This window comes from Mytilus trossulus, chromosome 3 (genome assembly GCF_036588685.1).
Source record: "Mytilus trossulus isolate FHL-02 chromosome 3, PNRI_Mtr1.1.1.hap1, whole genome shotgun sequence".
Classification (NCBI taxonomy): Eukaryota; Metazoa; Mollusca; class Bivalvia; order Mytilida; family Mytilidae; genus Mytilus; species Mytilus trossulus.
Genome location: NC_086375.1, coordinates 3,160,636 through 3,174,010, shown reverse-complemented (window position 1 = coordinate 3,174,010; position 13,375 = coordinate 3,160,636). Strand labels below are relative to the sequence as shown.

Here is a 13,375-nt window from a genome sequence, read left to right as displayed (position 1 = left end):
TGATTGGACATAGCACAACCGCTACGGACTGAAAGGGTGTTACCAACGATACAATGGGATGCCATCCGGTTGTGACTGCAGCGCATGCACATTCAGTTCTGAAACATAATATAAAAATACGAACAAAGAATGTAAAAATATCGCATCTCATGAAAAAAAAATATATTCTTAAATGTTGAATGTTAGCAAACAAATGTATGAAAAAAATCAACTAGGAGTAAGATTAATTTGAAAATAAAAAGGGTAGGTCAAAAAGGGTGGGGGGGGGGGGGGGGGGGGGGGGTGCACACTATCAGTCGAGCATATAAACATTTATAAAAATGTATTGAGATTATTGAACAATTAAAATAAATATCCTTTAAGTAAAACGGTGAATAAGATATAAGTTTTTTTTAAATGGTCTATGTTATTAGTATTTTCACTTCAACTTCTTTCCTTATACTGAGCATAGATCGGCAACTTTTCTTTATTTGGTCTTGCTCCCATTAAAATTATTCAAGATATTTCTTTATTTGTTTAATTACTTATTCATGTACTGCTTTACTACCATAGAGATCGGCAACTTTTCTTTATTTGGTCCTGCTCCCATTAAAATTATTCCTTTATTTGTTAAACAACGTATTCGTGTACTGTCTTTTATATTGATTCAGCAAATTAATTTCACATTTATTTTTGATAAATTGAAAAACATATATTTAGATAAAACAAATTTTATAGTTGTTAATGTCTTAGTCATTTTGGTCTTTTGTGGACAGTTGTCTCATTGGTTATCATACCACATCTTCTTTTTTTATATATATTTATGGACAATCAATTAAAAAGTAAATAGAAAGAATCAACAGGAATAACACAATATACTGAACAACCGACCATGCACTCCAACCATCAAAACCGTCGGAACTGGAAATATAACAGACATACAAACAAAGACAAACAAGAACAACACAAACTTGTTTCAAATAACTGACTTGTAGCAGGAACAACGTGTCATTGGGCGCGGAACCAGTGTTATGCTCTCACAAATCAGTGTTATGATCTCACAAACCAGTGTTATGCTCTCACAAACCAGTGTTATGCCCTCACAAGCCAGTGTTATGCTCTCACAAACCAGTGTTATGCTCTCACAAACCAGTGTTATGCTCTCACAAACCAATGTTATGCTCTCACAAACCAGTGTTATGCTCTCACAAACCAATGTTATGCTCTCACAAACCAGTGTTATGCTCTCACAAACCAATGTTATGCTCTAACAAACCAGTGTTATGCTCTCACAAACGAGTGTTATGCTCTCACAAACCAGTGTTATGCTCTCACAAGCCAGTGTTATGCTCTAACAAACCAGTGTTGTCAGTATTCACCTCATAAACTTACAAAACCTTTGAATAGACTTATTAAGAAGGGATATAATTACGATACTGTTGTCAAGTCATTAAAGATTGCATATTTTGGCATTAATATTGAGTCACTGATAAGGTCTTTGCGTCGGAACTAAACACATTTATTCTAAAAACAGTTGTTGGCATGACACGGGTTATGTTCTTCTCATATATGTTATGATGGTATGATACTAAACCCCTAACGGGAAGGATTGTGCCTGATGTTCATATGATGAAATCATAATCTTTCAGTCAGTTTAATTGAAGTCTGGAGCTGGCATGTCAGTTAACTGCTAGTAGTCTGTTGTTATTTATGTATTATTGTCATTTTGTTTATTTTCTTTGGTTACATCTTCTGACATCAGACTCGGACTTCTCTTGAACTGAATTTTAATGTGCGTATTGTTATGCTTTTACTTTTCTACACTGGTTAGAGGTATAGGGGGAGGGTTGAGATCTCACAAACATGTTTAACCCCGCCGCATTTTTGCGCCTGTCCCAAGTCAGGATCCTCTGGCCTTTGTTAGTCTTGTATTATTTAAATTTTAGTTTCTTGTGTACAATTTGGAAATTAGTATGGCGTTCATTATCACTGAACTAGTATATATTTGTTTAGGGGCCAGCTGAAGGACGCCTCCGGGTGCGGGAATTTCTCGCTACATTGAAGACCTGTTGGTGACCTTCTGCTGTTGTGTTTTTTTATTTTGGTCGGGTTGTTGTCTCTTTGACACATTCCCCATTTCCATTCTCAATTTTATTATGCTCTCACAAACCAATGTTATGCTCTAACAAACCTTTCTTATTTTCTTATCTATAGTTGGTATGTCGGGACAACCAAAAACAACTAAAAGCATTGTGCAGGAAAAGAAATTTCAAGCTGCTAATTCAAATGACTATTTTATTTGGTTATACGTGTATGGTCAAATATAATAGGGAGAATATTACCAATGTTATTCCAACTGATCGGGCGGAGCTTACGCTTCAATTTTACCAATTGATGTTATTCCAACTGATCGGGCTGAGCTTACGCTTCAATTTTACCAATGTTATTCCAACTGATCGGGCGGCCTGAGCTTACGCTTCAATTTTACCAATGTCATTCCGACTGATCGGGCGGAGCTTACGCTTCAATTTTACCAATGTTATTCCAACTGATCGGGCGGAGCTTACGCTTCCATTTTACCAATGTAATTCCAACTGATCGGGTGGAGCTTACGCTTCCATTTTAACAATGTTATTCCAACTGGTCGAGCGGAGCTTACGCTTCCATTTTACCAAATTTAATGTTATTCCAACTGATCAGGCGGAACTTACGCATCAATTTGTATAAGGACAGTCTATTTGAAGATATGTGTGATTTGGCAGGGATGAATGTCGTTATAATTATTATTACTCATTTTTAATTTAACCCCTTTATTTTCATATCTTTACTCTATTAATTAAACCCAATTGACAGGCGCCCGAGCATAGTTGGTTCTTAATCGGTAATTTTTCAATTCTATATATGTTAATTAAATAAGGTTTTTTTTCAAAATGGTATTCAATTATAAATAGCATTGCAAAATTATCGCAATTATTACATAAATATTGCAACTCGATGTCATTCTTGCTTGATATATATATTCGACCATATATTCAAGAGTATGAAATAAGTGTAGAGGGGTTATTGTCAAGCAATTTTTTTTATCACTATATATATGTTTTATGTTCAAACTATTTTTGGATTAAAAGAAACCTAGAACATCGTTTGTTGTCTTAGATCGAAGAAAAAAATACATTTCGTGTTTTTCTGTCATTCGAAATTATGGAAAACAGTACAAGATTTTTGAACGAATATCTGTCTAAGTTGCAATATTACATTTCTAAATTTAAAACTTCTTCAAAGTTATATGATCAAACGAAAATTGTTTGAATTCTTTCATCTGAAGATTTTTTTGCTACTATAAGAAGAACGAAAGAAATTCTTAGAAAATATCAATATAGTTTGAAAAAAAATAGAAAGAAGAAAAATATGATAAAATCGACTAGGAGTTGACTGCCATACGGCGTTTTGCATTTGCGCCGATCTGCATTTCATTTGCGCCAATCTTTTCTTTCATTTGCGCCTTTTTTTTTTCTTCATTTGCGCCGATTTTTTACATGTTAATTAGATGCCAATGAGACAACTCTTCATCCCGGTTTTAAAAGCTCTACTAGATACATCTCCATAATTTTTTTCTTGATCATACCCATAGTTTTTTTTAGCCTCGGTCTTTCGGTCAACTGGCACATGGTTATGTTCCTTCTGTGTTTTGACAATAGTCTTCCCATCAGAATCCTTTGGTACTCTGGCTTTACACGATTTGATGGTACATCGGTAAGAATTAGATACATGTATGTTATTTTTCAGGACACTGACTTTCCGATATGTATGGCGTCGATGAAGAATTGACTCCTCGGCTCATTTAAGAGTACACTATGTCCATCGAACAATATGGATCAAAATAAACTTTAAAATGCTTTTCTTTTATAAATTGTGGCTTGGGCAGTTGTCTCATACCACATCTTCCTATATCTATTAAACATAAATGAACAACGTTTATAACCAGATTTACCAATAAGGAGAAATTATAAAATCGGCGCAAGTGAAAGAATGAAAATTTTCAAAATCGGCGCAAATGTCTTACACCCCTGCCATAGACCTATACAATACAATACACCTTAGGACTATAATAAAATAATGAAATTTCTCAAGGTCACAGAACACAGGCGCTTGGGTCTATGATACAGATTTTTTTTTTTTTTTTTTTATTAAAATATTCAATTTTCTATATTTATAATACATATCTATCACTTCTGTGCGTGTCTCACCTAGTTTCGAGTGATTTAAACGACCCAGAGAAAATACCCAATTTTACAATCCATACAGAGAAAATACCCAATTTTACTATCTATACTTAGTATTATTCTTATCATTCTAAATATTCACTGTGCTTTACTTTGTTTTTCAGCTAGACATCGGGGAGTTCTTACAAAGTTACTGAAGAAAGTGGAACCGAGTTCCGAGGAACTTTTGCAGGAATTTGACGTTAGTGAACTTTCAACCATTCGAGGACTTATTGTGAAGAAGCAGGAAACGATCGATCAACTGAACGAGAAGATTGTGGAGGAACTATCGGAAGAGGAAGTGAGCGAAGAAATAAAGGAAGCCGACAGATACACATATGACATAGAAATGAGTGTAACTAAACTTTCAAAAATCATTAAGGAATCGGAAATCAAAGTCAAACAGTCAAGTAAGTCATTGCTAAACCAAAATGCACACGAGTTTATTAATTACACAAATCATCAAGAAAGTCAGCCACAACCCAGTTTCATGCACGCAAATACATCAGCGTCCGTTTTTTCAAACTCCAGCATGTACCACAAACTTCCCAAATTAAATTTACCAACGTTCGGTGGGAATATGTTAGAATGGCAACCCTTTTGGGATTCGTTTAGTGCTGCCGTACACGATAACCTGTCTTTAAACGATGTACAGAAATTTAATTACTTGAAATCTCAACTGTTCGGAGAAGCCACCCAATGCATAGCAGGTCTACAAATAACTAACACAAATTACGGACAAGCATTACATGTACTGAAACAAAGATTCGGTCAACCACATAAGATAGTACAGACATACATGCAGAGTTTAATCAGCCTTCCAAGTCCAACGACAAATATTACAAATTTGAAAAAATTCTACGACAGTATGGAAAACTACATCCGTGGCCTTGAAAGTATAGGGGAGTCTCACGAGTCGTTCGGAAGCCTTTTAGTGCCCATAATATTAAATAAATTACCTGGGAATATACGAGAAAACATGGTACGTGCCCACGGAGGCGACCACTGGAACTTGCCGTCGTTACGGCAAGCTATTCAACATGAGATAACGATTAAGGAAGCGGGTCAGTCGGTAAACGGTGATGATATGGAGCCAAATTACACACCCGCATCAGCATTCTTTATGGGTACAAACCGCAACTACGCAAATCAGAAAGGGAAAAGAGACATAACCAAGAAGCCGTGCATCTTTTGTCAAGGAGTTCACGCCCCATTAGCTTGTAAAACTGTTACGGAAATTGAAGCTCGAAAACGCATTGTTAAGGAGAAACAGGCATGTTTCAATTGCTTAGGAAATCACAGAGTTGCCGATTGCAATCCGATAAAACTTGTAAAAATTGTAATAAACGACACCATACCAGTATTTGTTCAAAGAATGAATCACACCTGTATACCAAGTCTAAAGATAGCATTAAATCAAAACCAGATACCGATGCCGCAGTCGCAAGCATGCATTCATCAACATCATCGGTTATATCGCAGGTATTGTTGAAAACCGCGATAGCACCTATCACGTATGACAAGACACATTTTAACACCGCCAATATACTATTCGACGAAGGAGCCCAGCGAAGCTTTATCACTCAAGAGATGGCCGATTTATTGAACCTGAGACCACACAGGAAAGAAGCGATAACGATATCCGGTTTCGGTGAATCCAACAAGAAGGTTAGAAATTTACAAATTGCTACTGTCTATAAAAGGTCAAACGAATAAACTTATCCCTATTGAAGTTCTTATAGTACCACAGATTGCTTATCCGATACATACTTATGCAAGGAACCAGTCGAGTTTTCAGCATTTAAATGGATTGAAGTTAGCCCATCCAGCTTTACAGGACGAGGATTTTGAGATATCAGTCTTAGTTGGCGCCGATTATTATTGGGATATAGTTGGAGACAGAGTAATTAGAGGTTCCGGACCAACCGCTGTACAGTCCAGAGTTGGATACTTGCTATCAGGACCTATACAATTAAACACTAACAGTAATAATCAATCAACGTCATCGATTATGAATATTTTGACCCCACACAGACTAGAAGAATGTGAAATACATAAATTTTGGGAAATCGAATCCATAGGAACAGAAACAGACAGCGAAGTGAAAGCGAAAACAGACTTACAAGAAATGACCACTAGCTTACCAAGAGAATAGCATTCATTTGAAAGACAATAGGTACATCGCCAAGTTTCCATGGAAACCAGAACATCCGGAGTTGCCTAGCAACGAGATGATCGCAAGAAAGAGAGCATACAACGTGATAAAACGACTTGCTAAAGAACCAGAGATGCTTAAGAAATACGGTAACATTATCAACGACCAAGAAAATCGAGGTTTTATAGAGAAGGTTGAGACCCCGGATGAGACTACTAATCGAGTAAACTATATTCCGCACCACCCAGTGAAAAAAGATTCATCGACTACACCGATACGTATAGTATATGATTGCAGTTGTCGTCAAGATACAGAATCGCCAAGCTTAAATGATTGCCTTTCTTCTACACCGCCGCAGCTAAATAAGCTAACAGATATACTGACAAGATTCCGCTACGGGAAATACGCCTTAACAACTGATATTGAGAAAGCATTCCTCCAGATTGGACTAGACGAAGAAGACCGCGATTCCACCCGATTTTTCTGGCTTAGAGATCCAAGCAACCCCAAGAGTGAACTTGAGACTTACAGATTCAAGGTAATTTTATTCGGAGCGACATGTTCGCCATTTATTCTTAACGCTACATTATTGAAACATTTATCAACGGTTACAAGTACCACAGCTGAAATACTCAAGCGAGATTTGTATGTAGACAACGTACTTACAAGTTTTAATACGGAAGAAGCCGCCTTAAATTTCTTTGAAAAATCTAGAGAACTCATGAAAAATGCAGGATTTTATTTGAGAACATGGAAATCAAATAGCAATCAACTTAGCAACGAGGCTACAAAGGCAAACATACTTGATACAGATAGCGAGACGAAAATTCTTGGAATGCGATGGGATGCGAAGTCAGACATATTGACATTTGCGAAATTAAATGAAGATCGTAAAGATATTGATAATTCACAAGCGACAAAGAGAGAAATATTGAGTTAATCATCGTCAATTTACGACCCACTCGGAATTATTGGACCAGTGACCGTAAGAGCTAAGCTACTGGTACAAACATTATGGAAAGAAGGATACGATTGGGACCAGGTGTTGCCTAGCAACATAGTTAAATCATGGTATGCAATTTTAGATGACATCCGAGATGTAACAGTTAATACGAAAATCGCACGACATTATTTCAACGATCAAAATGAGAACGAAAGCAACGAGAAAATCACTTTACATATCTTTGTTGATGCCAGCCAACGCGCTTATGGAGCCAGTGCCTACTTATGTAAAGGAAACACTTCTTCACTCGTGATTGCAAAAAACCGGATCGCTCCGCTCGCAAAAATGACATTACCAAAGCTAGAATTGATGGCTGCAGTAATAGGAGCTCGAATGGCTAAAAACCTCACGAAAACCCTTAAACCAGAACGCACAGTACTATGGAGTGACAGTCAGATCGTTCTGAACTGGATTTCGTCTTTAAAATCATTTGGAAGATTTGTTCAGAATCGTGTGATAGAAATTAAAGAATCGACACAAAATTACGACTGGAAATACGTACCAACAGAATCAAATCCAGCCGACCTTCAAACTAGAGGAATATCATCAACGCAATTCAAAGAATCGACTTTGTGGATGCAAGGACCGTCGTGGATATCTGATGAGAACAGTTGGCCTACATGGACCCCACAAGTTAAACAAGAGACTCTTTTGTTAACGACAACAGATGGCAGCGAAAAGACAAAACCGTGTGAATTAAGTGGAATTTCGAAAATAATTGATCTATCGAGATTCTCGTCATTAAAGAAGTTACTACGAGTTACATGCTACGTGTTTAAATTTGTGAATATATGTAAAAGTAAGCGACCGTATAACTTGAGGAAATATGCTAGACACGGAAAAGATATTACGAAAGATGAAATTGACCGCGCAACTCGTACATGGATTACAGATATTCAAAATGAAAAATTCAGTAATGAAAAGCAGCAACTCGCAAACCCGTCACATGACAAGAATCTACCGTTAGTAAGACAACTGCGCTTGTTCATAGATACAGAAGGTGTCATTCGATGCGCCGGGCGCATACACAATTCACAGTTAGACGACTCCGCGAAGTTTCCAGTGTTACTACCGAAGAAAAATCAATTTACGGACTTAGTTATATTGAACGCGCACCTGCAGATGTTACATTCTGGTGCTGGACAGACAATTACGCAAATCCGCCAATCATATTGGATACCTTCCATTAGACAATGCGTTAACCACATCGTACAGAAATGTGTAAAGTGCCGAAAAGTGACCGGAAAAGCATTTCCACAGCAAATTTCGCCTCCGCTACCAAAGGATAGAGTCACCTATATGATACCGTTTACGACAACTGGTGTTGATTTCGCTGGACCACTATTCGTTAAAGATAATGGACTTGTTGCAAAATCGTATATTTGCCTATTCACATGTGCTTGTATTCGTGCCGTACACCTAGAACTTGTTACAGATATGACAATCGAATCATTCAAATTAGCGTTTAGACGATTCGTAAGTAGGAGAGGAATTCCGAGTACTGTGTATTCCGATAATGCACCAACCTTTGTTTCCGCCTCACATGACATTCCGAAGGAAATGAACATTCAAATTAATTGGAAATTTATTCCGAAAGCAGCACCGTGGTACGGTGGATGGTGGGAGAGACTAGTTGGAATTACGAAAACGACATTAAAAAAAGTGCTCGGAAAATCACAAGTAAATTCTGGCCTATTACGAACAACTTTGATAGAAATCGAACGGGTAATCAACGTACGATCGTCCGATTACGTATGTGTCGTCCGACATTCGAGATCCAGAGCCGCTAACACCGTCACATCTACTGCAGGGAAGAAGATTATCGCACGACAACAATTCTGATTCAGAGGACAATAATTTAAATGTAGATTTCACAGAAGCAAACAAACGTTACAACCATAAAGTAACTTTAATTGAACACTTTGAAAAACGATGGAGAATGGAATACCTCACCGGATTAAGAGAATTTCATCGCGTCGCCGGAGACCAAAGCGCACATGTGAAAATCGGTTCCGTCGTACAAATCATGGACAATTCACCGAGAATGATGTGGAAACTAGCTGTTATAGAAGATTTGATCACCGGGAAAGATGAAGTCGTAAGAGCAGTCAAACTTCGGACATCAAATGGACTGATTACCACGAGACCAATTGTGAAACTGGTGCCACTGGAAATATGAACTTTAATTGTTAAAAGTGTTTTTTCAATACCCTTTTTATGACCAATACATGAACAGTAATTGCATTTTGCGGCCCCCAGAATGTTGTGAATTAGTTTTAGTTTCAGTTTAGCACTTTATCACTTTTATTTGTTTAACGTTTTACCGCCATTTACGTAACAATAGGCCCGCAACGTCGTCACTTGCCAACGTCTCTCTTGTATATTATAGACTAGTAAAGCATACGAAACATTGAAGACGCTTTTGTGTTTACTTATATCGATACCTCCAAAACAGTGTCAAAGAGACGGCAACCCGTCCATAGAACAGACAACAGAAGATAGATTTGTTAACTGTTGGACTAGTCTACTCTAAAAGGAGTACAGTGAGTTAACCTAACCTAATAAATACTTTACGGTTCATCTAGCAAGCAAGCTAACCAATCATATTACCTATGCATACACACTCAATGGAATCGGCTGTAATATATATGTTGTCTGCTAGCTCTCTTGTCAGTTGTTGTCTCTTTGACATATTCTCCATTTCCATTTTCCATTTCATCCTTATATACAGAGATACACTTTAAACTTGACTGCACCACATAAGAAAATGCATGTTCAAGTCAGGAATGACAGTAATTGTTATCCATTCGATTGAGCTTCTAATTTGGTCATTTGACTAGTGACTTTCCGTTTTGAATTTTCCTCAGCTATTTTTTGTGATTTTACTTTATTTAAAAATATCATGAAAAGAAGATGTACAGTCACATAAGTCAAACATGAGCAAAATTGACAATTGACATCTTATTAGAGTTTTTGTAACATGTAATTTTCTACAATTTTAATTAATTTCATATGGGTAATTTCCGTATAAATACTCTTCTGCTTTTAGTTTAATTACAGGGCCAACCATAAACTAAATTTGGCCTCAATCATTATTAGGGTATATGTTATCATAATGGTTTTAATCTATTTTTATATGATTTCCAAAAAGAGTGCACACGCTGAAATTCTAATTCATGTAACTATTAAAAAAACAAAATAAAAAGAAATCTGAAAGGATTCAACAGGATGAAAAATTTTGTCCTGCATTATTTTTAGTTGTAATCTCTGTCCTGCCTTTTTATTTTTCACTCTATCCGGTCCTGCTTTTTTTTTTTTAGTTTATCCTTACTTTTTTTTACATAAATTGTCATCCTGACTTTTTTTTGTGCAAGTGTCTCATCCTGCCTTTTTTTTTTTAACTCAAAACTACTGTCCTGCCTATTTTTTTCAAATTTCATCCTAGCCTCTTCATAAAAATCAAATGGTAGCTCCCTAATATGACATATAATATGACTATTAACACACCATGTAACTAATAATATAGGAAAACAATTCTGAGACAAGTGCATGTGTGTATCATGCATATGGTGACCTGTGAATCTTCACATCCTGGTCTTCTTGACTTTTGGGAATATCTGTTTTATAAGCAAACATACCACATTTCGATTCCTTATTAGTACATCCAGGGTTCTCAATCTACCACCATGACAAGTCATATACTGAGAATATGAAATTGTATTGCTATATAATCCGACTATTGTAGTTTAAACAACCAATTAGCATGATTAGGGCAAGGAAATGACTTCAACTTTATAATTGTAGTTAAGCTATAGTCAATGGCGGATTCAGAAATTTTAATAAGTGGGGCTCACTGACTGCTTAGAGGGGGCCTGCTCCACTCATTTGCACAAGGCCTTGGAAAATTTCTCTGTGGGAGCACAGTGTTCTGAAAATAACAGACAAATGAAAGTGTCATTGTCATGAAATTACACATAAATTATTATTTTAATTATAACATCTGCAAAGGTCAGACAATTTGAAATTCTATTTAAGCAAAGAAGTCCCAAGAATTGAAGGAAAGAAGATAGGATGATTTTTTCTCTTATATAACATGTATAAGTAATTATAAATCTGAATGTTGAAGGGATATAACTTTTTTTTACCATTATATTATACATGATTTAGATACAAGGTTATTGTTTTTTTTTTAAACGTTTTTACATCTAATAGCGCTATACTACCGTGGCCTTTATTTATATCAACCCCTTATTGTGTTGATTTTGTATCTACATTGTATCATAGATCAAATTTATTAGTTCAGTGTTTGTTCACTTGTGTTAAGATGTCTTTTGATTCAGTTAAGCAGTTGCAGATCCAGAAATTTTCATAAGCGGGGGCCCACTGTCATACCTAAGAGTGGGCCCGCTCCAGTCATGCTTTAGTGATTCCTTATATAAGCAACCAAATTTTTTCCCAAAAAGGGGGGGGGGGGGCAGGGCCCTCCCCCTAAATCCGCCTCTGTTAAGCTATTTCAATTGTTATTTTATAGTGTGTCTTTCTATGTTGTGATGTTACACTATAATAAGGATGAAAGTTGGTACATTTACATGTAAATGTACCTAATTACAATAAAACATTTAAACCCGCTGAATTTGTTTACACTTGTCTTAAGTTGACAGGAATCTGAAGTTCTGAAGTTGTCCTTTGATGATGTGCAATGATGTGGTTTTTGTTTCTCTTTTTCGAAATAGTTTAGAACCTGGGTTTTCACATTAGGTTTTACACTAGTCATTTTTAGGGCCTGTATAGCTTGCTGTTAAGTGTGAGCCAAGGCTTTGTGTTGAAGGTTTACATGAACTTTGCTCATTGTCGAAAGCTGTACAGTGACATATATATTGTAGTGGTTTATTTCTGTGTTATTTGGTCTCTTGTGGAGAGTTGTCTCATTGGCAATCATACAACATTCTTTTTTATATTTATTGAACCAATTATTTGCTAATAAGCTGAATAAAAATCTATTAAAAGTTTTTAATGAATTACAATGATTCAGAATTAAAAAACAGAAACTTATTTACTTACACAATTTACATACATGAACATGCAAATAAAATATTATTTAAACTCAAAACTAAAAGTTAAAGGGGTTTTGTATAAATATTCAAGGTACAATGTATAAATATTTACGATCTACAAAATGTACTTATAATGAATTTCTATATTATTTTAACAACGTTCTTTGAGGTTGCTAGATGTCATTGCTCTAGTGTCTTCTTAGAATATTAAGCTGTGTGTCTAACGTCCCAATTAATATTAATGATAGTACTTAGTGAAATATCCATCTCCACTGTGCATTAGCATGATTGGTGCGATGTAAACAAAAACTTGATAAAAACTTCATACATAATTTTTTTAAATGTAAGTGTTGTGATCATTTGTCCCCATCTAAATGGATTCCTTTGACAAGGGTATGCTCATGGTTTGTAGCTAGGTCTGTACAGGGACGTATATAGAGTCCTTGGTCTGTATGAAGAAAATGTTAACATAAATAAAAAATTCACTGAGGTACAACATATATTTTTTTGGGACAGTCCAAGTGTTCCGTATGTCTTTTTTTCACATCTGATCTACTATTGTCGCAAACAATGTAATTTGTTTTGTAAGTTCCTTTGACACTTCTTCCTTTGTGGCCTTTGGATGATCCTTAACCCATTTCGCAATCTTAGCTATGGTTTCATTTCTCATTGCATCCATCTCATTTTCTCCTGTTAGACGTTGATAAAGTTCGTACACGATTCTTGCACTTGTAACTTTTTTCATTAGATCATCTTCGCCTTTCTCGACCCACAATAAAGTGGCGAATTCTTGAATGAGATCAGCATTTCCAAGTCTCCAAGACTCGTCAGGATTGATCATTCCTTTAATCAGGTCCATTTTGTTTGTTTACGGAAATAGTCTGTTCCCTAGACAAACGCATGGAGAGTTCACGGACAAGCG

The 13,375-nt window shown here is 36.1% G+C and overlaps 2 protein-coding genes across 2 annotated transcripts; one reads left to right on the top strand and one right to left on the bottom strand.

Annotated features, from left to right (window-relative positions):
* Positions 1-6,472: 6,472 nt before the first annotated feature.
* Positions 6,473-7,336, top strand: LOC134709883 (uncharacterized). The gene has a single exon (XM_063570012.1). The coding sequence runs from the start codon at positions 6,473-6,475 to the stop codon at positions 7,334-7,336; it is 864 nt and encodes a 287-aa protein (XP_063426082.1).
* A 5,518-nt stretch (positions 7,337-12,854) lies between these two features.
* Positions 12,855-13,354, bottom strand: LOC134709989 (uncharacterized). Its single transcript, XM_063570116.1, has one exon. It carries the CDS (start codon positions 13,310-13,312, stop codon positions 12,995-12,997), a length of 318 nt encoding a protein of 105 aa, XP_063426186.1. The 5' UTR covers positions 13,313-13,354; the 3' UTR covers positions 12,855-12,994.
* Positions 13,355-13,375: the final 21 nt, after the last annotated feature.